Source organism: Streptopelia decaocto (assembly GCF_964273445.1).
Source record: "Streptopelia decaocto genome assembly, chromosome: 1".
Taxonomy (NCBI): Eukaryota; Metazoa; Chordata; class Aves; order Columbiformes; family Columbidae; genus Streptopelia; species Streptopelia decaocto.
Window position 1 is genome coordinate 86,723,646 of NC_138663.1, and position 27,523 is coordinate 86,751,168.

The window sequence follows — 27,523 nt, forward strand, 5'->3', positions numbered from 1 at the left end:
TGCACCTTCAGCAAGTTCACAGACGACACCAAGCTGAGTGGTGCAGTTGACACGCCTGAGGGACAGGATGTCATCTAGCGGGACCTGGATGAGCTCAAGAAGTGGGCCCCATGAGGTTCAACAAGGCCAAGTGCAAGGTCCTGCACCTGGGTCGTGGCAACCCTTAGTATCAATACAGGCTGGGGGACGAAGGGATTGACAGCAGCCTTGCAGAGAAGAAGTTCGGGGTACTGGTGCATGAAGGACTGGACATGAGCTGGCAGCTTGCAGCCCAGAAGGCAAATAATATCTTGGGCTGCATCAAAATGAACATGGCCAACAGGTCAAGGGAGGAATTCTGCTCTTCTGCTCTGCTCTGGTGAGACCCCACCTGGAGTCTTGCATCCAGCTCTGGAGCCCTCAGCACAGGAAAGACATCAACCTGTTGGAGAGGGTCCAGAGGAGGGCCACCAAGATGATCAGAGGGATGGAACACCTCTCCTGTGAGGACAGGCTGAGAGAGTTGGGGTTGTTTGGCCTGGAGAAGAGAAGGCGTTGGGGAGACCTTATTGCAGCCTTTTAGTACTTAAAAGGAGCCTATAAGAAGGATAGGAACATACTATTTAGAAGGGTGTGTTGTGAAAGGACAACAGGTAATGATTTTAAACTAAAGGAGGGGAGATTCAGGGTAGACATGAGGAAGAAATGTTTTATAAAGAGGGTGCTGAGACACTGGCACGTTGCCCAGGGAGGTGGTAGATGCCCCATCCCTGGAGACATTCCAGGCCAGGCTGGATGTGGCTCTGAGCAACCTGATCTAGTTGAAGATGTCCCTGCTCATTGCAGGGGGTTGGACTAGATGACCTTTGATGGTCAGAGAGAACTTTTGTTTTCCTCTGTAGCTAGAGCACCTTTGAAAAATGATCGTTACTATGCAGTAAAAATGGAAACCATATGACTTCTAGGCTTGCTGTTCATAGTAATACTGTGCCTTAATCTCCTTTTACCCTAATTTCCACACCAATGCAATTGTGATAATAAGGCTTGATTACCCTATACCTTAAAGAACAGGTTCACTGAGGTGCATGCTGGCAGCTTTGGAAAAGTGCAACCTGGGTTTTTACATTTCCTAGTTTTCAAATGTTCACTGCTGTTGTTTAGTTTGGTGGAGTGAGGTAAGGGTGTGGGATTGTATATATATATGTATATATATGTTTATATATATGTTTTGGTTTGGTTTTTTGTTTTGTTTTTTTTTGTTTTGTTTTTTCTGGAAGAACTACCATGTTTTACTGAGGATTTATCTTTCTGAAGTCTCTTAATCCCAGTGTTGGGTGTCAGATTTTTGCTGAGACTCTGAGGATGGGAATATTTAGCAGTACTTACCCAAGACTAGTATATGATTTGTGCTTTGTGTAAAAGGGAGACATTGTTCCATGATTTATCTAATACTTATACATTTTAGATGCAGAAGCAGAGAAAAGAAAGGAAGATGAAGCCAACAAAGACCTGGAAACATTTTGGAAATATCTGGAGCCAGTTCTGAATAGTGGAAAGCATGGATCAAGACTCTTTGATGTTGCCAGACTTCATCACCTAGTTAAGGAGAGTGCCTTTCCCCCTGACTGGTCTGACAGTGAAATGCTGGTCAGTAGATTCTGCTTTCGCAATGCATGGCATGCTTTGGGGTTTGTAACATTTAAGACCAGTTTAGAAATGACAGGATTTGTAGCTTAGTCTTCTATGAAACAGAAGCAGAGTAGTTAGTAGATCTGTAAACCTGAGCAAAAAGTTATTTCCTATGTATCCAAAAGTTTATTCAGCATGTATTCACAAGGAGTCCTTTGAATAAAAGTACTTGACTTGGAGTTTCTTAATATTGTAGGCCACAGCAGCAGAGTTTTAAAACAGTTTGAAGTATTAAATTTATTCAGGATCTTTAAATAGACCCAATTTGGATCTCATGAGAGAGTCAGATGTCTGTATGAAATGACACAAAAATTATATTTTTGTCCTCTTGACAGCAGGTCTACTTGATGTGTCTCAGAACAGTCACATGAGAAAAAAATAAAATGAATGCAAGAATGCTTTTTGAAATAAGTTGTCATTTTAGCATACCCAGTACCACTTGTTTTTGTCCAACCCAAAACATGGCTCTGGCTTATTACTTATTATAGCTTGGTGAGTCAGGACTATTACCAGGCACTGCAAGAGAAAGTGAACCATTAGAATTTTTTTCCAAACTAGGTTCTCAAGTATAGTGAGGTAAAAGGGTCCAGTATTTTTCAATCCACAATGGCAGCAGTAAATATATAAACTGCTAAAGCAAAAGAAAGCAACATGCCATAATTTAACCTACTGTATTTGTGGTCTATGTTATTAAGCTTGAAGGATAGACTGCATCCTCCTAACACTTATTTATAGTATGCTATATCCTGCAAATAACAATCTGGTGAGCTAGGAAGCACCCTTGTGTGCTAGTTTGACTGAAGATGAGTTAATTTCCTTCATGCAATTAGAAACCTTTCTTTGTCATAGCTAGCACGCTCATTATTTGGACTTAGAGAACAAGAGGGTAACACCCCGGGAAAGAGTCAATGTTTTTTATTGCTCTGGTGTGAGAGCCAAGGACATTTTGTGAGCTCTGTCCACAGGTGTGAGACATCGAGGAAGTGGGGCAGAGCTTGACTGACATCAAGACTGATCAATAAGAGTATTCCATCCCATTAGCATCATGCTTCATATTTAAGGAGAGTCAGGATCTTCCGGGCTGTCACGCGTTCCCTTTTCTTCGTGGTTGGGTTTTTTGGGGTTTTTTTTGTTTGTTTTTGGAGCCAGGGGAGTTCTGTTCGGGACTTTCATTAGCTCAGCCTTTTGCCATCCTGCCATTTTGCAGAGGCCTCTGGGCCTTTCTGCCTTTTTCCTCTCTCCAAGATCAGCTGTTGGGACCAGTTGCTGTTTCCTGGGACTGGCTGCTCAGTGTGGATGGAGTTTGTGAGGAATTGCATTGAGTATCTTTTATTTTATATTCTATTTTATATTCTCCAAGTCCTAGCTTGCTGCATCTCTGAAGTCTAAGATATACAGAAGGAAAACTCTTGTGACAAATCGTTAGACATAAATATAAAAATGACAGAGTATTACCTACAGCAAGTAGTCTTCACTTTCAGATTTCAGATCTTTAGAAAGGAAAATACTTTCAAAAATATTTTACTTTTTTAAGAGTCACTAATGGTTAGATAAGCATCTGTCTTGTCCTGAGAAGAGGAGAGAGCAAGCAAACTGAATCACAAAATTGTAATTATGCTTAATTTTTCATGTGTCCCATTGCGTACTGGCAGGTTTTGATACTTCTAACTTTGTAAAAAAATTTTTTTAAAAGATTGCCTATTCAAAACACTCCAATATTTTAAGAAAAATTTTCATGAGCTCTAGTGATCTCTTTTAAATAATGTATGAATGGAATGTCTGGGAAAACAAAGGTGCAAGATTATTAACTCTGAAAATTCTGTTTTCACAAATAGAAATTCTCTCCCAAATATCTCCTCTAGTCTTTAAATGTTATGAAACCTGCAACAAGTATTCCATAACTGATCAGTGGTTTGGAGTGCTTGTTTTGAAGTGCCATGAAGAGGACCAGAGTTTAAGAAAGCAGATGCCTAATACTTCTTAAGGGTCAGTTAATATATTTAGTGCTTAATGAGAGTTGTGCTTTTTCACCATGTTTTATTTTAGGAAACTTCAAATTGATGCATCCAGTGTTGATAGCCACCTCTTAGAGGCAAACTTCTTAAAACAATAGACTTCCCCTACTTTCACAAAAGTGAAAAAATCACTCATGAATGTGCCATTGATAAAAATTGTCTAAAAATTACAATAATTTCATCTTTTCCACAATGTCTAGGCTGGACAGGGGAAGAATATGTCCATTAAAACCACTGAAACTTGAATGTGGCATGAGGTCTCAGATAGGATTTTGGTATTGTACAAAAACATTTCACATTTAAAATAGCAGTTGCTATTATTCTTTTTATTCCGTCCAAACTTCAGTGAAAACCACAGTACATCACTTCAAGAACCTTGACTCTTTCCTTGTCAGACTTGTATGGCTAGAGCTCTCTCGCTTTGGACATTCGGGCAGTATGCTGACATTTCTTTGCTTGCACAGCTATGGAATTCAGAGTTCTTCAGGCTTGCTTTGCTTTAAAAGGGCAACAGAAAGGAAGAAAATAATACGAGATGACATTGATTACTTGGTTGTTTTTTTATTTTTTATCCTTCAAGGGCAGGAGAATGGCTGACCTTGCAAATATGTTGCAGGTTCATCACCAGTAGAAATATGCACATATTATATGAAACAATTATTTTAAGTTACCTCTCCTATACCTTCCCATCAAAAAATATAACCTAAATTCCAGTTACAAGAGAGAAGACCTTGAACATTTACTGTTAAGACAAGTTAGACTTTCTAACACCTAAAGCAGTTAGGCAATACTTAGCCATACTCTGTGATGTGGCAGTGTTTAGGCAGATAAAAGGAGGCCTTGTGTTCTTCAAATAGAAAACATTTTAAATTAGTGGAGAAAAAATTCCATGGAAGGTTTTTAACAGTTGTAGATCTGCTGGTTAGAGGGCTAGTGGCTCATGTGGCTAAGTTACATGACACATCTGTATGCAAACTTCATCCTTTGTATCTGCTTTTCTGTCATAGCTTGCATTTGGCACCACGCTGTTTGAAAATGTTGCTTGTTTAATGTATGACTGTCTGGACTGGAGAAGACAGCATTGTAACTACTTGGAAAACACAAAGTTTATTAATGTGGCTGCATTATCAGAAAGAGAATCAACACAACCACCTGTAACTGAGGCAAGGCTCCTTCTCTTCTTATACAGAGTAACTAGTTATAGCCTAGAATTGCCTGTCTTTAAATCTGCACTCAAAAGTTCACCTTGGACTATCACTCCATCTGTAATCTGTGAAAAAAATGGGATTTTTGTCTTCAGCGTTTAAAAACTCAAAAATGGGAAAAATAGCTGAACATTGGGGAAAACAGTAAAAGGAAAATTTGAAGGATCATATAGGCATAAATTACCACAGGTTTAAAAATTATTTAAATAGCTGCTGATTACACCTTTTTGTGTCTGAAGTATCAACATGCCTGCACAGAGCTACAATGTCTTGTTGCAGATCTGTGAACTATCAAAAAAATATTATTAGTTCTATGCAAGATCAGTTCCTTTATTTTGTTAATGGCAGACAAAAACTCAAGTGGGCAGAAGAAAGTGGCTTATTAAGACATGTACTAGTAGCAGGGAAAAAATGGGCTTACTCCATCTGTAGCAGTACTACTGAATGGTCATTTAAAGCATTCATAAAACTACATTCTTACCATCTTGTTTCATTCAAAGTTAGGTGTGATTTCCCTACCTTAATACCAGCCATTTAAAAGTTTAGCATCTAGTCTAGGGTAAGTAACCAAAGCTAAATTAAATTAATGTCTCCTACCTATTTGTGCAATCCTAATTTTTTCTCCTGTTTCTGAGTTTTTAGCTTTATTTTTGTTCCTTTAGGTACAATCAGCATCACAAATTACACTTCCAATGAAAAAAGGGCAAGCAGATGATTTTCTGCCAACAGTAATTTTGTCACAGGGTATGTCAAAAGGATTAAAGCACTCATCTGTAGCTGTCCGCTCTGTCGTACCATTCATTCACTTGACAACACAAATCCTTGAAATTATTTGCACAGTAAGCTGAAGATGTGATTTGGTGTTGTGAGAGTAGTTTCTTGGTGAATGCATTGTGAAAGTCTCTGGAAACTGTGGTGGTGATAATGAAGTTCTTTAGAAAACCACTTTTTCTATCTGTTCCTACTTACAGCCAGATTTAAGAGCTCTACAGTAGTGGGCTTTGTTAGTCTTTTTTAAGAAAAAATGTCTGAAGGTTGAACTGGTTGGTAATGTAAATTGGCATTTCTGAAACAATTTATCTTAATGTTTAATCTCTTATTACAACAGAGGAAGAAGCTTCATTTGTGGCTGCTTCCGTGGACATGAGGTATTACAATGACTTGCTGAGTCAGATTCCTGAGGAATACTTTTCTGTACCCTTAATGCTGAACTGCATGTTGGAACAGGTGAGAATATTCTCTGTAAAATTCCTGTGTCTAATTCGGCTTAGAACTGGTTTAATAATTGTATAGACAGTGTTACTCCAAAATTATTTTTTCAAGACTATAGATCCGATATCATTAAATGAGGAAAAGGGTGTAATTTCTTAGCTAAGTCAATAACAACTTTTCATGTTCTGTAGCAATATACTGAACTTTTACTGTTGTACTCAGTACAAAGGTCTTCGGGCAAGCCTAACATAAAAGTGGTGTGTATCAATGCTAGTGCTAGATAGATCTGACTCTGTTGAGTTCAGGCACAAGCTATGAGTTAGCAGAGATGCACAGCATGATCTGGAAATCCTCCTTCTTTTAGAAATAAAATTTCAACACAATCTTTTTTTGTTGTTGTTTACTTTTTGTAATTTAGTCTGAAAATAGGCTAAGGCGAAAATACTGAACAACTGATATACAGTTGGTTTTTAATTATCTGTTTTCATTAACAATGCTTAACATTTCAAGTTGGAAATATTTTTCTTCTCATCCTTCCAAAAGAGAATAATGGGAGAAAACATTTAATTCTGTTTTCCATAGTCTTTGTTTTAGGTGAGAACTAACATGGAAAATCGCATTTTTGCTACTTGTAAAAAAAAGAAAAAATAAAAAAATAAATGTTTTCGTTCCTGACAAAATTTGTGGAAGCTTATAGCAGGATCTTCATGGTAGTTTTGATGAAGTTAAGCAGCAGTCATACTGTAATGAAAGATAACATATATCTTGTCTGACAGGTTGTTGCAAGTGAAGAAGACCTTACACCACCTAGTCTGGTGGTACCAGAGGCTAGGGCAGATGGACTACATCATATCATTGCAGAACATATAGCTTCCCTCCTTCCTTCTCTTTCACTTTCTGAGAATGAAAAAAAGGTTTGTGTTGTCTTTTATTAATTTCCTAAAATGACAAATGAATCTGATTATTGGGGTTTAATACATCTTTCTTTTTTAACAGAATCTGTATGACTACTTTTCTCATATATACAATGAAAAAAAGGCTGTCACCCCCAAGTACCCTCTCTTATTTAACTACCATGATACCCTGGCTCAGCGGTTGCACCTGCTGCAGGTATAGTGCTACCTATCATATATAAACAGTTCTAAAGCCAACAGGCAGTGAATACTCAATGCACTAGAAAGCATGATGTTTTTACAAAGCAGAATAGTACAGGCTAGATTTTTACTACTGAGATAGACACACTAAAATGTGTTTAGTCTGCTTAACGAGTGCTGCTACTGACAGAGGACACGTCACAAACATGGAGCGTTATACTGATTTCAGTGATCTGTTTGCATTATTAATATGAATGTTTAGCTTTTGGCATAGATGTGAGATATTACAAAATTCTGATGATTTACTGTAGGCACTGATGGAACTGTGGAAAATGAATTACTAACTTGGTAACAGTGATTTAGCACATAGGCTACCTTAAGTACTAAGATGTAGAGAAGTATAAGAAAAGAGACAGAGGTTGTTAGTGAACGCAAGAAGTGTATTCAGGTTTGCTAAATAGTTGAAGCATAGTGTATAAGCAAGACATTGCTGAATTCTAACAAAGACAGAAAAGTTCAGAGACTGCAAGGTTTGGGATTACTGCAAAGTAACAGTTCACAGACTTTCTGAACCAAAAAACTACTGTGACTTTCTCAATTTTCTCCAAAGCAAAGGTGTAGTTTTACCATTAACCTTGGAAAATACTCTCGTGGTAATTCAAGTGATAATACAATTCTAGATTTCACAGCTAAGGTGTATCTGCCTGGCTTCGTGAATTCCAAATTGCCTGTGGAATACTTTGATAACCATTGATTAAAACAGTATTCAGAAACAGATTGAGCTTGACACATTGGAGGTATTCAAGCAGAAGGCATGACTGAGCAGTCATCGAGCGAGATGATTATAGCAGGCATGTGCTTGATGTATAAGATATACTTGCTGAAGAGGAAATTCAGGATATGGCACAATGTTTGAGGAGCGGATAGGGGAAAAATATTTGGAAGATACAGTCCAAGGCAAATGTACTGTATGTGCGTAATACTGAAAAGAGCAAAGCTGAAAGACACCAGCAAATCTCAAAAGATAAATCCTTAAATATATAGAGATGCTGCTGTCACAGACAGATCGATGAGTATTCAGACTTAATTACTATGAGGACTAGCACAGACCAGCTGAAAGATACATGGAAGGTACCTGCTGCCTGTCTGAATAGATCAGTACATATTTCTGTGTTCCAGAATTTTTGAGTCTAGCTAGTACAGGCAAATATTTTCTAACAAGTAGCTATTATTATGCCATCAGTTATTCTCTTATGTATCTCATTTTTTTCTGCCTAAAATGTCTGACACCATGATCCAAAAACACACTGTGAGCACATGCTCAAGTTTATGTCCAACTGACTTAAGCATATGCTTATGTCTTTTGCTACAAGAAGTCTTCTTTATTCAAACATGATTTTTAGAAATCCACAGATGTGAAAGTTTACTTTAACTCTGGTACTTCGTTTTTATTTCCAGGTCCCAGAGAACTTAAATCCAGAAAAGATTGAACATGAAATGATGGATAAACTGCCTCTTAAAGAACTTATTCATTTCACCCTTCCTTCAGCTGAAAACAACACTAAACACTTGGCCAGAGCTCACGAGCTCATGCATTATTGTACCAGTGGTAAAGTGATTCTCTTTTTCATTGATATAACTCCCATTATTTAGTTTTAGTTGATGATCCTATTAAGTAGCAGGGTCTTTGAGACAAGTTTTTCAGTTGCCCCTTTTCACATTCTTGCTTACATCTTAGCCTGCTATACAAGTTAGGGTTATCTTTAGATCTCAGTTTCATGGTTAATAAAAAAGGCTATATAAATGTTAAATATTGCATGACTAAGATCTGAAATATGTTAGAACTCATTTATTTATTTATTTTCACAAATATGCAAACACATACTAAATCTGAGGGGGAAAAAAAATAGTTGTACAAATTGCTGTTTTGATCCTAGAACACAGAATGCATTTTGGAAGACACTGACGCAAACTGTATGTTTATTTACCAACACCCTTTTTGTGGAGGAGCGCATGTATCTTAGGTAGAAGATTTCTATTGGACAATAAATGGCTTTCAGAATGTATTCTGTGTTGGTGTTAATAATGAAATAGCTTCTATAATAGTCTCTTTATCAAACCAAGAATACATTCACTTCTTGGAGTGTGCATAACACCATGATGTACACTGTGAAACAATCCCAAAGATTACATAAATACCCTGAGGTAGTTTCAAAAGTTTACTCTAGACTACTAAGAAATTTAAACATCCAAATCCCTTTGGTTAGATCTGTACCATCATATAAAGCACAGGATTTGAAGGTACTTTCCCATCTATTCAGTACTGACATCCCTGGTGTTGGATTAATTTACACTTGCTGCATTGCTCCTGGTTGTTGGTATATTCATTTTGGACACTAAGCTGCTAAGGTATTCTGTATTGCTGTAGCATTTCAGGTGATGGATATCAAATTTTATGGTCTTCACTGGACTATACTATACTGCCCAAATCTCCCAACTGTTGACTTAGCTATTGATGTCTTCACTGTCAATAAGATGATTGATTTGAACAAGAGATGAGATATCCAACATTTTCAAGATGTGTGACATGCTTGGCTGTTTAACTACCTTAAAGAGAAAGCATTTCAAACTGAACATACTCTTTATGTGATTTGTTCACTTAACTACCTGTCTTGAAATTCTGGCCTTCTCGTGGTTATCATTGTTACATGGACACCAATGCATACAACCATAAACAGGATTTAGCATTTGCACCTTGCCTACTTCTGTGTAAATAATTTGTTAAAATTTGAAGAGAAAAAAACATTTGATACTTGGTTTAAGAAGCTACAGATAATAACACTTATGATAACAGAAGCCTTTTCATGAACTGAAAATAAGTAGTTGTTAACTGGTTTCGTAAAGTCTACTCAGTATTTTAAAATCAACATCATTTATAGAAAGTTAATGAACCAGGAGGTATGCAGATGTAGGAAGCACTTCATTTAAGATGAATGAGTAGCTAGGCATATCATTTTGCAATTTGGAAGCATTCAACTTCAAATGCAATGTAAAATGTAGCTCACATAATTTGACCCAATACCATTAAGGAAGTTGTTGTTGGCTCTTGCAGACTTGCCAAGAATAATACATTTACATAGTCTTCTATTTATCTTCTGCTGAGCTGTAAGGACATTTTCAGTTAATTATTGTAATTCTTTTATAGAACTTCTGAGTTGGGCTGAAATAGAAAGAGCATTCAGAGTGTTTACTTTTGAAAGCCTGAGGCTGACTGGGCTCAGTGACTCTGGTTTCCTGGAGAGCTCTGGAACAACGGTTGGAGGTGATCCTGAAGTGTCTAATATCCCTTGGCATGATCCAGCCAGGTTTGCAAGACAGCTGAGACAACTCCTCCTTATGGAAAAGAAGCTTGGTGGGAGATCTCCAAGAGGCTCTGGTAAAAACCTTTCTGTTTACATTACTCCTGGAGAATTTGAATCCACTATTTATTTTACCATATCATTTGCTATTGCAGGGCTGTACTTTTTCTTCCTTTTACAAATCACCAAATTTTCAAGTATTCTATAGCCTGTACATTGAGTATCTGTGTAGGAATACAAGATAAAGACAAAAGCAGTCTCTTTTGTGTGACGTTAACAGTTTATTTAACCAACTCTTTAAAATGATATCTGTACAAAAGTATGTACTAGAAAACTGGTTTATTGTCTATGACATCCAATATATTTTATAGACATAAAATACTGAAGACATGCTTAACTACTTTTCTGAATACAGGCTTTTGTGAGTTATGATGGCAGCTGAGTCTTTACAAAGTCAGTAGCAACCATAGAGTGAAGTCAAAAGTGATACGTGAGGTTAATTAAATTACTACTAGTGAATGAGTATTAGGAAATGCAAAGAATATATAACTTAGACATGAGGATTTTAGAAGGTGGTACAAAAAGTTGAAAATTACAAAAAGGTGCGCTACACATTGTAATTTCACATGCATGCATTCATACCTTTTCCTTTCTTCTAGGCTTCCCTCTTCTTTCACATACAGGTTAATCCAGTGTAGAGTTTTGATATTCAAAATTCTGGGCCAAATTCAGAAGTAACAGGGAAAGAGGAACATATCTATTAGGTATTGAAGAAAGTGAGACCAGCAAAAACAAATCAGAATAAGGCTAACGTGTCCTAAGATAGAAGTTTAAACACTCAGTTTTCATAGTCACATGAGACACTCTCTGTATTTGGCCAGAAATATGTGAAAACTCTCAAGTTAAAATAATAAAGAATGTCTGAGCTATATTTCAACTCCATCAACTTCTCTTCATCTCCAGTCTGTGCAATTAGGATATCTGTGTGGCATTTGAGCCATTATAACTATCTTATTCATATTAGAATGGGAACATTTTAGAGAGCAGGAACAGAGATCACAGAATCACAGAATGTTCAGGATTGGAAGGGACCTCAAAAGATCATCTTGTCCAATCCCTCCAATGGAGCAGGAACACCTAGATGAGGTTACACAGGAATGTGTCCAGGTGGGTTCTGAATGTCTCCAGAGAAGGAGACTCCACAACCTCCCTGGGCAGCCTGTTCCAGTGCTCTGGCACCCTCACTGAGAAGAAGTTTCTTCTCATATTTAAGTGGAACTTCCTGTGTTCCAGTTTGTACCCATTGCCCCTTGTCCTATCATTGGTTGTCACTGAGAAGAGCCTGGCTCCATCATCGTGACACTCACCCTTTACATATTTATAAACAGTAATGAGGTCACCCCTCAGTCTCCTCTTCTCCAAGCTAAAGAGACCCAGCTCCCTCAGCCTTTCCTCATATGGGAGATGCTCCACTCCCTTCATCATCTTTGTGGCTCTGCGCTGGACTCTCTCCAGCAATTCCCTGTCCTTCTTGAACTGAGGGACCCAGAACTGGACACAATATTCCAGATATGGTCTCACCAGGGCAGAGTAGAGGGGGAGGAGAACCACTCTCGACCTACTAACCACCCCACTTCTAATATATCCCAGGGTGCCATTGGCCTTCCTGGCCACAAGGGCACAGTGCTGGCTCATGGTCATCCTGCTGTCCACCAGGACCCCCAGGTCCCTTTCCCCTACACTGCTCTCTAACAGGTCATTCCCCAAATTATACTGGAACCTGGGGTTAATCCTGCCCAGATACAAGACTCTACACTTACCTTGTTATATTTCATTGAATTTTTCCCCACCCAACTCTCCAGCCTGTCCAGGTCTCACTGGATGGCAGCACAGCCTTCTGGTGTGTCAGCCACTCCTCCCAGTTTTGTGTCATCAACAAACTTGCTGACAGTGCATGCTATTCCCTCATCCAAGTTGTTAATGAATATATAGAATAGTATTGGTCCCAGTACTGACCCTGGAGGCATTCCACTGGATACAGGCCTCCAACTAGACTCTGCCCCATTGACCACAACTCTCTGGCTTCTTTCTTCAGCCAGTTCACAGTCCACCTCACTACCTGATTGTCCAGACCACGCTTCCTCAGTTTAGCTGCGAGGATGCTGTGGGAGACTGTGTCAAATTATTTACTAAAATCAAGGTAGACCACATCCATTGCTTTTCCATCATCTATCCACCTGGTTATGTCCTCATAAAAGGCTATGAGGTTGGTTAAGCATGACTTCCCCTTGGTGAAGCCATGTTAACTGCCCCTAATGTCCCTCTTATCCTTGATATGTCTTGATATGGCACCAAGGATAAGTTGTTCCATCACCTTTCCAGGGATGGAAGTGAGGCTGACCAGTCTGTAGTTACCCAGGTCCTCCTTCTTGCCCTTTTTGAAGACTGGAGTGACATTTGCTTTCCTCCAGTCCTCAGGCACCTCTCCCGTTTCCCACGACTTAGCAAAGATGATGGAGAGTGGTCCAGCAATGACCTCAGCCAGCTCCCTCAGCACCCGCGGGTGCACCCCATTTGGACCCATGGATTTATGGATGTCCAGATTGCTTAATTGCTCCCTAACCCAGTCCTCATCAACCAAGGCAGACTCCTCCACTGTCCTGACTTCCTCTGGGCCCTCAGGGCTACAGGGTTCCTCAGGACAGCCTCTGGCAGTATAGACAAAGAAGGCATTCAGTAACTCTGCCTTCTCTGTATCTTCTGTCACCAGGGCACCTACCCCATTCAGCAGTGGGCCTACATTGCCTCCAGTGTTAGTTTTATCTGCCATGGATTTGAAGCAGCTCTTTCTGTTGTCCTTCACGCCTCTCACCAGGTTTCATTCTAAGGAGGCCTTAGCTTTCCTACTTGCCTCCCTACATCCTCTGACAACAGCCTTATGTTCTTCCCAAGTGGCCAGCCCCTCCTTCCATGACCTGTAAACTCTCCTCTTCTGCTTGAGCATACCCAGCAGTATATACTCACAATACTAAATATTTCAGTTACAAACACAGCTGCCAACATTTCAACACTTCTACAGCACAAAAGCAAATATCAGGAAGAGGAAACATTTGCGTTCAGATTTCTTTAATCTTCTAAGGGCAGACAGTAAATACATCTAATTTCCTAGAGAAGCAGAGCCTAAAGATATATGTCTGGAAGCTGAGCTGGTTATAAGCCACTAATGAACCAATACTTTCTGGTGTATTTTCTCCCAGGAAGAATATTTTTCTTATGTGTGTGAATTTTGATCATATATTAGTGATGTCTGCCCTAACTTGGGGCATGAAGAATGTTATTAAAAGGAAATTATCTCAAAAAATTATGAGAATATAGAAGTCTCCATGTGATCCTGCTCATATCAGGTGCCTGTTGTAAGAATGGAATGACTGGTCCGATCCTCAGCAGAAGTAATATTCTGTCAGGAGCTTGTGGAACTCTATAAATCCAATGAATTTACAGATTAAAAATTGAATTTTTCAGAAAGAAGTGCAAATATCAAAACAATTGATTTTGCCTTCTTTTTTATGTCATCTGTGCAAAGGAATGCTTGTTTTTGTTTCTCAGACAGTATGTAGTGAAGTGATTCTTTGTGTATGAATCTGGAGGACACTTCTTAGAGTATTTTTAATGGTTTTGACCATGCAAGGCATAGAACAGATAAAGAGGATTATTTGAGTGTGTCTTATGAAGTGTTCTTTTTTTTTTTTTTATGTAACTGTCTGGCACTTGTTGTCCCTGGATTTTGAAGTGCTTTTTTAGGAAAGAAGTGTAGCAGAGCTGATCATGTATTTCTAGGACCAGTGTCATAAAAGGAAACTTCAACTTGATGCCAATCTCATCAGGGAGGCTAAAGAACTTGTATCACTCCAACCTTTAGTGTTTAGGTCTGGAATTTCTGGAATACTTCTTAAAAGTCTCCTTTCGATTTCCAGGACATACAGAAATGAGTGACAAAGCTGGAAGAGGTGGTCTGGCTGATCCTATTTTGAATAAAGGATTGGATCTTCTTACTTCTGATATGGCAAGTGCAAGGAATGTAATAAACTGTGCTCTGTGGCCTGAGACAAGAAAAGATACTGTTCAGCGCAAGGACATGTTACTGGGGATTCCTTTGCAATGCTGCATGCAAATGTTATTTTTGTGATGTTTGGCAAATAATGCCGTAACTTTTAAGCACTATGAAATCACTTTATTTGAATTCTAAGGTGATGGGTCCTGGTGAAGCTACTAATGATAATTCTGTGCTGGTTTCACTGAATACCAGTGGTCAAATACTAGTATGAGAGTTTGAGAGAAATTGCCAAACTGTCACACTAATAAACTGTGTAGTTTGGCATCTTCAGAAACACCTGCCTGCCATACACCCCCAGATAAATATAGCAATTTTAAAATTACTTCACAGGACATATTTAAATATTCGTAATTGCTTGCAGAACTCAAAAACACATAACCTAATAATAAAAATATTTAGATTGTGTTTGCCATAAAAAAGCCAAGACTAAAACCCTTTGGGAGTAATTTTGTTTTTTATTAAATAGTGCCATACGGGTCTACACATGTGCAGCATTAGGCAATTAACTGTGATGCAACATGGGATGCTGTTTATTAAGTCAACAAGATTACAGTTAATTTAATACAATTGACACTGAAATGTTGATATTCATTATTTTGTTTTGGTGTATTTTGAGGTGAGTCCGGAAAATTATGGCGTAGGACCAAACTTAGAAGAAATAAAAAAAATACAGAGGCGTTGTTTGACAGACTGGAGTTTCACTGAGCATTTTCAACCCCATGTTCTTCTTCAGGTATCTGTGGAATGACATTCTTATACAGAATGCTGTACAAAGAATTAGCAGTGGAGTACAGGGTATTCCCTTGCTAGATGATTGATTGAGTTTTATCCCTTTCCCATTTTTACCAAAACCCATTGTTCTTTAGTTGCTTTTCAATTTCTTGTGTGAAATTTGGGTTGCAATTGTTTTTTATTTCCTGGTTTGGCCAAACTGCAGTTGTCCTTTTTGTCAGTGAGTCCTTTAGCTAAACATGTGATGGAGACAACATGATCTTACCCCTAGGAGTGATCCTCCCTGGCAGTTATGGGACTTGTTAGTGTAGTGTGTGTGAAAGTACACTTTGCAAATACCTATGCAGTGTATGTTTTATGGACAAATAGAATATTTTGTTGTAATGCATTTCACCCTTCCAGGGCTACAAGCTTCATTTATAGAAATCTTGCAAGCTGAGGACTAAAATTCATCTTTCAGAAAGACAGAACAACAAATGTGAAAGATAAATTCAAGTGTAGATGTCATAAGTTGGTAGGCATTCTCTTGAGAGGAGTGGAGCATTAGTTCCTGTGCTGCCTTGAGCTTCATGTGATGCAATTCTCATTTGATGCTGATACATGCTATACATGGGTGAATTAAAGGCTGCTCAGACTTTTTCAGCACCACTTTAGCATCACAACTTTAAGGTCTAATCATACATTTCAGTACATGGGGAATTCCTTCTTATGCAACATAAATAGCTAATGCTAACTGAACTGTCAATAATTAGTGAATCTAGTCAAAAGATACTAATGGAAAATAACTGGAATAGAAAATATCATTTTATTGCAACAGAAAATAACATTTTGTAAGAATATTTCCTTATAGTAGATGCCACATCAGAACATAATTTTTACACCAGCTGGTATTCAGGTTTTAATGTTTAAAGAGAGTATTTGTTTATATGGAATTATTTCAGTTTTATTTCAGTTGCATAGTTCTGTAAAAATAAGAGTTTAAAAGGCTTTCTTCTAGCTGTAACTATAAAATAAAAATCAGCCTGCAGACAATGTAAACATTGGAAATGATGGGACAGTACAGAACAGAGTGGAATAATTTAGAATACTGTATATCTCAGAGATGTGTAGGTCATATTTTAGCAAATTGAATACCAAGTAAACTTAACTTAGCTAAGAAAAAGTAGATTTGTTTTCTTTTTAACTACTGTATGATAGTTCTGCTTTTATTATTTATTTCTTTAAATAATTATTTAAATTTGTATAAGTATGTATTTAATATTTAAATTTATTTGTATATTATTTAGCCAAACTGCCTCTTCTCAAGATGAGTAGTGGTGGAGTTTCAACTTCCACCTACCTGGACACTTCAGACTGCTGGAATCCAAATACTTTGCATACATCTTGTAGGAGACTGAAGATCTGAAGCACATTTTGCTAAAAGCTGTACTGTGAAGCATCTGTACATATGCTACTCTCTGCGAGAGGACATACCTTTATTTCTTTCCTTTTCAGGTTCTTCATAGTGCATCCCAAGAATATAGATGTATTGATTCCTTTTATAATACCCAAGATAACTCTTTGCTAATTGTTTTTCACAATCCTATGAATCAGTATCATTTGTGCCAAGAGACCTGGGATATTGCATTGCATTCTAATGTGGGATTCAGGTAATTGATTTCATCTTTCATGTCTCGTTCACAGTTGTTTTTGATTAGAGCTTGCACGGCTATGCTTGGGGCAAAGCTTTGAAATTAAAAGATTCCATGATGTAACACATTTAGGAGAAAACAAGTCACACACATTTAAAACGGTGCTGTATCAAGAGAATACTGTTGAGACAAAGCTTTTCCAAGTGAGGACCATGCAGTAACTGTGACTCTTTATCACTACTTATAAAAATATAGATAATGCACACATACGTACAAATTCATATTAGGGATATCCACGTCAAGAAAATTGTATTGAGGACACTTCAGGTAAGGTTAAAAAGAAAGTTCTGTCTAAGAATGTAATTATCAGGTTTTTCAACTATGTATGCATAAATTGGGTGTGTCACTGATAAATTTTTTTGAGAAAATCTAGAAGCTCTTTATAAATATTAGAATATTTTTTTCCCGGAGTACCATATTCTTCGTAATTCCTTGTCACTATCTGCTTACCAGTTAGAGGTATGCAGCTGGTTGATGTGTCCACTATTAGAGGTTTTTTCAGTGGACCTGTTCTTTTTGGTATACATTTTTGCACTGAAACAGAGATACAAATGATGATGTGTATCCAACTGCTATTCCAAATAATTGACTGAAAATAGAATATGTGCCCATGTACTGACTGATATGTAAAGAAGCTACAATGCCATGGAGAAACAGCTGAGCTGTATTGTACCATGTCACTCTGGTGCTCTGTGGATTAATTAGATTTGATTTACCAAATAGAATTTCAAGCAAATTATCCAATGGACAACCCACCCCCGATCCAATTTGTCTACAGGCATCCCTTTCTAAGTGCAGTGCCTCATTTAACAGAATATGGGACTCTTAATAGTAGCTTCTGTTGGTAACTATATATTTGAACAGGTTTGAATGCTAAATAGGCAAAGTGTGCCTTCCTGAAGACATACTTTGTATTGTATTTCATATCTTTGTCCTCAGTCAGGGAACTCTGTGTGAGTCCATCTCGGCTTTCCAGGCACTTGACTGGAATTATTTGCCATGAAAAAAGGCTGTTGTGGATAGCAGTGACTGGGACCAGAGCCAGAACAGACCAGAAGGAACACAAAGTTTCTAGGAGAAAATTCTGGCTGTTTTGTGGTTGTTGGACAAATCCACTGAATGTCTGGTCAATCAGGTTTTTTGCGTGTATATAACAGCTGAAATCTCCCCAAAAGACAGTAAAAGATGGTATGCTCAAGTAAACCTGGATCTTGCATTCAGATAGACCAAGGCAGAGGGTCAGTGGTCTCAAAGTCAGTTACATGAAAGTCTATTGGAGCCCAGAGCTCTTTACTTTGCCAACTATTCTTACTCTTCTTTGGGGCACCGGATATTAAGGGCTTGATTGCAGTTGCTAAATGTAAACACCTGATGCCAGTTTAGCTGCCTAGTGTATCTGAGATGTCTGCAGAGGGCTAACGTGAGACCCATAGGAGACCCATACTCTTTTGGAACAGACACTGGAGACCAGGTCACATACCCTAGTACATCTAACATGTCACTGGGTGGTTACATAAACTGAGTAACACTTCATCTCAGTGGCATATTGTGTTGTCTGTAGGAGCAGCTAGTGAGGAGCTAGTGAGGAACCAGACCTCCTCAGAAAGCATTTCTCCTTGAAACAACAGCTCTTCATGTATGGGGTCCTAGAACAATTTGGCTGGTCACCTTGAAAGGGCATGGATAGCTGCAAATCAAATGTTGCTAATTTTTCATCCAAATAAAGAATGAAGCATATTCTCTGGTAGGTGCATTGCCATTCACTTGAGGATGGAATAGCTATATGCTTCCTCCCTTTAACTCTTTCATATACACTGAAAACAAGGCTTAGACATTAAATGTAGCTTCTGCTTGGGGCATGCCATCTTTGTTCAGGGCCACTTCACTGGATTCTGTTTCAAAGCAGCAAGGAGTTCCTAAAGAAACTGGCATGAAAGCTAACAAGAAGGTTTGGCTTTGCTCTTGTTTCACAGAAAGATGTCACTGCTACATAAGCTACTTATATCTTTGAAGAGCTATAGGACTCTCATTTGTTTCTGTTGTATGGCATCTATACCTGTCTTTTTTCTGTAAAATAATCAGCACCTTTTCTGACCCTGTTCAACCTTTTTGCTAAAGATAATTTTGATTTCCAGACAAAGTATCATAAATATTTGCTAGTGTATGTTTCCAAGCAACATAACACTTCTGTGGAAGACGGTATTTAAATACCTTGAGTGCTTGAAGCTGTTGCCTGCATTAGCTTTCGGATCCTGCTGAGTTGCCAGAAACAGGCACAAACCCTACTTATTAATTAAGCAGTAGTATTACTAGTTTTTACCTTTGTATGAAATAACTGGCTCCTGGTGAGTTTAGTAACAATTTCTTGATCTTCCCTTTTTTAAAATTACTATCATTCTAATTTTTTTTGTATTTCAGAGCCACACTTTCACCACAGGAGAGTTACAAATACACAACAGACACTGTGTGCTTGTCTGTCTCTCTGTTAGGAGTTCTCTACCTGTGTTTTACTGCTTCCTGCTTTATTGTAACATCTTACAGACCACAGACCCACTTTGTAGGGTTTTTCTATGTTGCTATCTGGAATATACTTCTGATACCTCTTTATCAGTTGGTTCCAGTGGGTCCTGTTACAGCAAATTCTTGTGCAAAGGGGAAATTAACTTTCTTATGTTGCAGCAGTTTTTACTACTGGAAGTCCCAGTTACCCTTCCTTCTTCTCTATGGATATCAGGTCCCATAGTTCATGTAGAATATCAAAAAATTCAGGAACTGTGCTGTTCAAAGGGTAGCAGCTGGAAGCTGTGTGTGAAATCCAATGGATGCTACTGGCTAAGGGGATCCAAAGGCATGGGCACGTGTGCCTGCAGTAATACAGGTGTATAAAACATTTTAACTCTGGTTAGGGTAAGTGGCCATTGTGTCAGGAAGCTACATGAATTCAGACATTATCAAAACTATTCTTTTATGCAAAGTTAATCTTAATGACATTTGTTTACTGTTTCATAGTAAACACATTACACAAGTTACTGGAAAAGAATAATCCTTTCTGAGAAATGATTCTGAGTCAGACATTGGCAGTAGTGACATCAGAATGCATATTAATAGAAAGTGTATTTTTGACTTTGAATGACTGTTTCATTGCCCTAAAATATGTTCCACACAAATAATCTCTTTTTTATTTATAACATATATTCATCTTCAAGCTATTCCAGTGCTGGCAAATCTAGGTTCCAACCTAGTTTTGCCTTTTGTTTTCAACACCTTTGTTTTTATAGCTTGTACACTTTTCTTCAGATACAAGCAGAGTCACCTTGTCCCTACTGAGTATATGATCAACAGGTTCTCCATGCAACTACCTATACTAGCTGCAAACTCCGCATCAGTTTGTCATTTGGGGCTTACTTAAACTGTTAATTGTGAATAGTCTTAATTTATACCAGGCTACAGTGCACTGATTCTCTAATCTGGATTTGGATGACAATTTCCAAGCATCTTTCTTGTCACACTGATAAAGAAGAGCTAGAAATAAAATAGAATAACACTTCCTCAGTTGCTGAACAAACAAATGAAGTGTATTCTAAAAGACAATATAAATCAAGAGCAACTAATAAAATAAGTTATCCTTGTGGTAAAAGGAGGACAATTAGTCTCAGCCTTCTTAAACTGAATGTCTCTATGTTTTCTGACCTTCTGGATTTTCTTTGAGGGCAGGCATTCCTTGGAAGACAAGTTTCTAATATCTGTGCAGAAAGGAGGACTAAAATCCCAAGCGTAAGATATCTTCAGCAAATACCAGCCAGGCAAAAGGACTAGCTCCTCTAAAAACTAAGCTAAACCCTGTCAAATGCAAACCTTCTCTCAAAGGTTATAGAATAATATTTGTATAAGAAACTGAGAAGCCAAGTGATCTTGTTTGACCTGAAATTATATTAGTGAAAACTGTATTATGGTAAATAGAGGAATGTTATGCTTTTTAGGAACTATCTTGAGCTGGTGGCCAACTCAATTGAAGACTGGGTGAAAGAGGAAGAAGACAAATACCAAGAAGAGAAGATGGCTAAGGAAATAGAGTCTCTTAAACTGGAAAAGGCCATGGCAGAAGGACCTTCTGAATTGTCTGCATCAGCTGCCAAAAAAAATGGCTCCCCTAAGAAAGCCAGAAGTGTGTTACCTTTTTGTTTTAACCTTGAAAATTCATTTTCCATGTTGAGTGCTGAGACCCAAAGTTGTTCAGAGCAGAATTGCATGTATTTTTTTGTAGGATAACCTTGTCTTGTGATCTGTATAGACATAAAATTAATTAAATATACATATTTAAATATTCTGCATCATCCTCTGTTCTGAAAACTGAGGCCTTTAGTGACAATTTACATTTACAATAGCTGTGTTTATTTAATGGAATTACTTTAAGGATTACATACAAATATTAATCTCTTTTTAGATTATTACATATACAAAAAGATGACCAGTAGTTAAAGCTGGCAACACAGTTCAAAGCAATTCCTTTTTAAATGGGAAGGATTAAAGCTGGAAGTCAGAAGCTGTGGGCTAGAAGCTAAGACTGGAAACTGGAGTTGACTAGACTGCAGAGCAAACTTTAATTACAAGCAACGTTTTGGATAATGAAAATTGTAGTTGAACCATTCATACAGTAGCTGTTAAGCAGGCAGCAAAATCTAAAAATCCCTTTTGACAAAAGAGAACTTTCATCCAAAATGTCTATTTGTGTATTTAAATGTTATGAACAGTGTTTTGTTGATATTTAGCCTTTGCTTTGTTCACCTTCTTTGACAATGCACTTTGAAACCTTATAATACTAGCAATTGGAATTCACAAAAATAGGAATGTTATTCCTCACTAAACCCAACTAACACATCTGATTATAGTATGGAAATGGAAATTATAGTTATGACTTATAAATCATAATTTGTACCTATATAGCTGTCACAGGAGATAGACTGAGTCTTGCCCATCTGATGCCTCATGGCAGATATGATTCATAGAGAAGTTCACTTACTGAAAGAAGATAAACACTTCTGTCTGGGACATGCAGATGGGCAACAGTGTTTTTAGGTTATTTCAATTTCACTGGCACTGCTGTAACCCATAGTGCAATTTTTACTTTTTAATACAAAGTAATTTAACTACAAGTTTCTGATAGTGTACTTTAATTTATCTTTTCTAGCAGGTAAATATCGGGTATCCAAGCATGATATAAAACCAAAGAGATGATACCCTTTTCATGAATCATAGATGTTATAAAGCCATAATAGTAAACAGGGGATATGGTGTTTCTTTAGTGAAGGTTTGAAGGTGCAGACAGCATTTATTCACCTTTTGGACTTGAAAGGCTGTAATATCTGTGATTCTGGTATTTAGCTTGTTCTGGCATTTGTTGAGCTGGTTAAAGCACTATATCTTAATTCAGCAACAGTGGTAGTAGCAAAAATAATAAATACTGCTTATTGTTTGTTCAGCATTGCTCAGATGCATAAAAATGAACAAACATACCTGGTTCAGGAGAAAATCCTTCAATAGCAAGAAGCAGAGAGTCAGTCTTTCAATGTGTTGATATATTGTTTAGCATATTTGGTCCCCAGTTATGACTATCAAGTAATAATATTTGTCAGATAAGTTTCTTCTAGCCTGAACAGTCTTTGTGTTTTATCTCTAAAAATATTTAACATTTTCTTTATTCTACTTTTATACTTTTACTATTTACAAACATATTTTTATTTACTTGCACTTATTTTATTTTTATTTTTCCATTTTTGAGTATTATTCAGTTTTCTTCTATTCATAAGTTCATTTGTCCCTCTTTCATTTCTCAAAGGCAAGATATCAGGACTTGGGAGTGTAATAGAGAATATTGCAGAATCTCAGTCCAACAATGAAAGAAGTCCTTTTATCAGAGAAGATTCTCTAAAGGTGAGGCAAAACTATGTATGTTTCTGAAATGGACTAAATAACACTGCTTTACCAGGAAGGTAAGCCTTTATTCTTACACTGACTTGACTCAATTCTCTTGTTTTTTCTGCTCTTGGCTATTTTTCTGTATACTTTATTTCTTGTTTAATTTATTCCTTATTGAATCAGTTATGTTATTTTCTTAAGGAAAGACTGTTTAGAGTTAGACTAGACATTCTAAAAGCAAATCATAATTGCAGTACTAGATAATGAGATTTATGGTTAATATCCTAATTCTCATTGAAGTTTTCTGGTTATAAAGCTATGAAAACATAAGATCTAGATTCATGGTAGTAGTTGTGTACCCAGCTCTTACTTTCACTATCTACATCTCTTTGAAATTAAGGAATGTAAATATGGTACCTCAGAGTTCCCTTATGACAGAGAATCCTGTTTACAGAACTAGAGCATGGTCATGCACTACAGATGAATGGACTTGCCTAGGTTCATACAGTAAGTTTCTGGCTGAGGTGGGAGTTAAGCATACGTAAGACATACGTCTTAGCATTGGCACTATCTGTTACATTGATACCTCGTTCCTCGTTCTGTAAAAGAATAAAATCATTTTACCTCATGGTTGCATTTTTGGAATAAACTAATACCAGTGATGCATTCTGATTTGGTGATAAACATTGTGGAAAAGTGCACAACAAAATATTTCTTTCATGACTAAATGCATAACATATAATTAATCATCTGATACATCTCCTGTGGTCAAGAATAATTGATCCTGTGGACTGAATGAGTCGGTAATTTTATGCAAAATATAGTGTGCAATATTGTAAAACTGTAGACATGTTTGAAAAACATGAGTGACTTAAAGTAACTTAGAACATTGGTTCCTTTGAATTTTTTTACTTGTACTGTTTTCAGCATGCACATATGAAATATCTTGTAATACAAAGAGAACAACAGTCATTTGAATTCCTACATTTAATGCAGGCTTGGAAGGAGGAACAGGACCGATTACTAGAGGAAGAACAACTTAAGAGCGAAACAAAAGGCAAAAAAGAAAAATCAGGAGGTAGAAAGAAAGGACAGGAAATAATACATGAAGAAAGTAAAGGTTCCAATGAGAAATCTCCTGAAGAGAAGTTTAAAGATGAGCCAGAAAAAGCCCCTGGACTTAAGGAGGATCCCAGCATCCAAGAAGCACATTCTGAGAAAGTTTATAAGGTAAGGAGTCATATTATTGCACCACTTTTGGAAAGTGCTAACTATCTATATATTGAGTCAGGATTACAGCAAAGCTATTTTCTGTTGCAAAATTGTAGTTTGGAGCAAAATAAGCATAACTATGTCTTGTTTACCTCCATCGTTTTAACAACAGATCCCCTCCTAAAAGTTTTGAGAAGCAGCTTCTGATGTTTAAGATTATCCTACACAAGACCACTTAATCAACTTTGGTGGTTTTTAGTGTATATGACATGAACACAAAGATAAATTGATCATGGGTTTGTGCCCATGGAAAATATATTTATGGGATGAATTTTGTCTAAAAATGTCATTTTCATGGGAGAGAATAGAAAAGGGAGACATAAATTCCTGTATTTGGGGACTACTAGGCCTAGTTGCAGTTCTGGCTGTCCTCATTGGAAATCAAGTAAAAGGAGTTCACTGTTTCTTCCATTTCCTGTTTCAAAATTCATGTTCTTGGAGTGCTCTAATACAAGGTATTCTGCCTGTTATACTAACAGAGGGATGTTTCTAACAAAGGGAACTCTTCACTAGTTGTGTCCGAAGAGTTTTTAGGCAGTTTGCACTGCTTTATATTTTCAGAGTCTAAGCCTTGCTTCCAAAAGTTGTGTAGGTCAATATATTTTAGTCTAAACTTGCAATAGTACAGACTTCAAACTCAAAGAAATGTAACATTTCAGTCTGAACTTACTTGAGTACACTCACATAGTTTTTGCCAGTTTGTGGCTCCTTGGCAGGCACAGCAATCTAAGAATCAGATTTAGGGTGTCTGAATTCCAAAATCTACAGGGCGGGAACGTGAATCTTCGTCTGCCCTTTATCCAATTGCATGGCACTTTACTTTTTCTCTTTGTACTTGGCCAGTATTTTTATTTTCTTCCCATTGTATGTTAAGCCAACGGTCTACTTGCTATTCTTCAGGTTCCATGGTGGCTCCATGGCACTGGAGGACCAAATTCTGCACTCATGTGTAACAAGTTACTTCAGTTAGTAACTGAGAAAATATTTGGATAGGAGGATAATATTCTGTGTGTTTGCTAAAGTTGTTATTACATTAGTTAAATATGTAAGCAGAAATGTTGACTAGAACAGTAGGATCCTGAGGATTTGTCCTTCAGTTGCCTCTTTTCTGGCTTCTGCCTTTCTGATTTATGCATAATCTAAAACTTGTTTTTCCAGTTTCTTGGCTACAATACAGGAGAGGATCTCATTCACGTATCAGGAACCAATCAATATCTTTTCCCATCTGATGGAGGACAGATTCAAGTAGAGAAGATAGATTTTGTAAAAGGTGATTCCTGAATTCTTTGTGCTTTTCTTTGACTCAATTACTAACTGATGGCGTAGTTTCTTAATCCATAAATGTTTTTCTTGTCTCAGTGGTAAAAATTCAGTTAAAGACATTGTGAGAGTAAACGTAATGTGAGAGTATGTAATTCCATGTTAGCCTCTATCATGACTAATGTTTACACTTTCCTGTAGTGTGTTAACAATTGGTAGATAAATAAAGTGCCAGACAATTTAAAATAGATAAAAATCAGTTCACATTTATCTGTTCAATGGCAACCAATGCATGATATTCCAAGAATGCATGTTCCAGTGATTTGTCCAGTCAAATGCAATATATCTAAACAACAGGTTATTCTGCAGCCTCTCAGATCTAATTGTCAGGAAGTTTTTGACTAATTGGTCTAAATTTGGCTAACCTTAATTTTGTCTTCTTGGTCTACTACTAAGCAATTCAGTCCACTTCTGAGCAATTTGCTTTTTTGCATGCTTTATAGTTGCAGATGCAGGGTTTCCTTGTGTGGGGGGCAGTTCTGAAGCCTGGTAGGAGCAATAATAGTATTCCATTGCTTTGCAGGTCCAACTTTTGTAAAGGTGAAAGTGATAAAAGACAACCACAATTTCTTCATTCATATCACAGACCCCAAGAAAAACTTAAAAGAAATCGAAGTGCAAGAAATTAATGAAGAACAGCAAATTAGATCAGGTTAGTGGATTGACATCACTGATATAAAGAATTAACAGTGTGACATATTTAGTAATGGAATGCAGAACTTATCAACTAACAGAAAATAAATCCCTACTAACGGCAGAGGGTAAATAAGATCAGTTTTCTGTAAACAGAGTAAAAATCCAGCTGGTCAACTTAAGTACCATGTAGAGAGATCTTACCAAGATATAGAAGCACAGTACAGGTCAACAGGTGCAAACCAGTCTCTTTTCCAAAGCAAGGAAATCAATGAAAAGAATCCCCATTCGCTAAGAATAGCATGTTCTTATTTAGTGGAGGACTCCTTCAGATCTTAATGTGGCCTGGGAAAACCTAAGAAGATACAAACTGGTCCATTGGGACCAGAATAAACGTCTGCCCTTGAAAGGGAAGATTTTCCCCTTTCAACTGGACCTCCTTTTGTGGATTAGATGACCATAGCATTAGTGCCTCCTCAGGACCTTTACTGTGGAAACAGATTTTTATGCAGTTCAGCAACTTCTACTGCTGGCTGACATGTTGCTAACACTCAGAAAGCATTTCATCCAAATCTTTTCTGAACCCAGGTGAGAGTATTTCCAAGAACAAAGCCAGTCCGTAACAATTTATGTATATGTTTGCCAAAAGCACTATATGTGCTTTTGGCACATATAGTTGGACACTATATTGTATATATGTTTGCCAAAAGCTCTAACTGAACTGAAGAGTGTTGGAAAAGTGTGACTTTGGTAGGTGTGTTAGCTCTATTAATCTTCATCAGTGTTAGAAAACATCCTGCTGGTGGTCCTCTCCGTGGCTTCAACTGCCACCAGTGATGTAATTGTAGGTTGTCTGAGTGGATAATTTCACCCCTGTCACAGGTGAGTTGTTTTTTGTCTGCCCTTCTGAAAGTAGTCCTGTATCATTCTGGGGACTGCCAAATGGTACTTTCAGTCACCAGTCTGGTAGGATCTGAAGCAAGCTGTATTCACTTGACACGAGTGAGAGGCTTTCCTCCTGTGTAAACAGGAATAGCTGCATTTCTAGGCAGAAGAATCAATCCACATTGATACTTGGCAGTGGCTAGGTAGGTTTTTAATGCAGTCAAAATGGCGAAACAGCATCCTTTAGGCAGCAGTCACAAATGAACATTGCAATGACAGACAGTAAATGGGAGCAGACAAGGTCTCAAAATATGTGCCTTGATGAAAGAACTGGGAGACAGCTAGGTGTTGGGTGTCTGCCTTAACCTTCTTTTATAGTCTTCTCTGCTACTCTTCACGGTTTTAAA

General features: G+C 37.5%; 1 protein-coding gene across 1 annotated transcript in view; it reads left to right on the forward strand.

The window, feature by feature from the left end:
- Positions 1–27,523, forward strand: part of SPAG17 (sperm associated antigen 17) — a 106,920-nt gene that overhangs the window by 31,864 nt on the left and 47,533 nt on the right. Inside the window, exons 7-22 of the mRNA XM_082076152.1 lie at positions 1,445–1,626; positions 4,691–4,846; positions 5,551–5,632; positions 5,997–6,115; positions 6,877–7,014; positions 7,097–7,210; positions 8,653–8,803; positions 10,400–10,630; positions 14,528–14,616; positions 15,284–15,400; positions 16,894–17,048; positions 21,071–21,255; positions 22,927–23,021; positions 24,003–24,236; positions 25,437–25,548; positions 26,122–26,250. Coding sequence (XP_081932278.1) covers positions 1,445–1,626; positions 4,691–4,846; positions 5,551–5,632; positions 5,997–6,115; positions 6,877–7,014; positions 7,097–7,210; positions 8,653–8,803; positions 10,400–10,630; positions 14,528–14,616; positions 15,284–15,400; positions 16,894–17,048; positions 21,071–21,255; positions 22,927–23,021; positions 24,003–24,236; positions 25,437–25,548; positions 26,122–26,250 — 2,289 coding nt within the window. The remainder of the gene's footprint in view (positions 1–1,444; positions 1,627–4,690; positions 4,847–5,550; positions 5,633–5,996; positions 6,116–6,876; positions 7,015–7,096; positions 7,211–8,652; positions 8,804–10,399; positions 10,631–14,527; positions 14,617–15,283; positions 15,401–16,893; positions 17,049–21,070; positions 21,256–22,926; positions 23,022–24,002; positions 24,237–25,436; positions 25,549–26,121; positions 26,251–27,523) is intronic.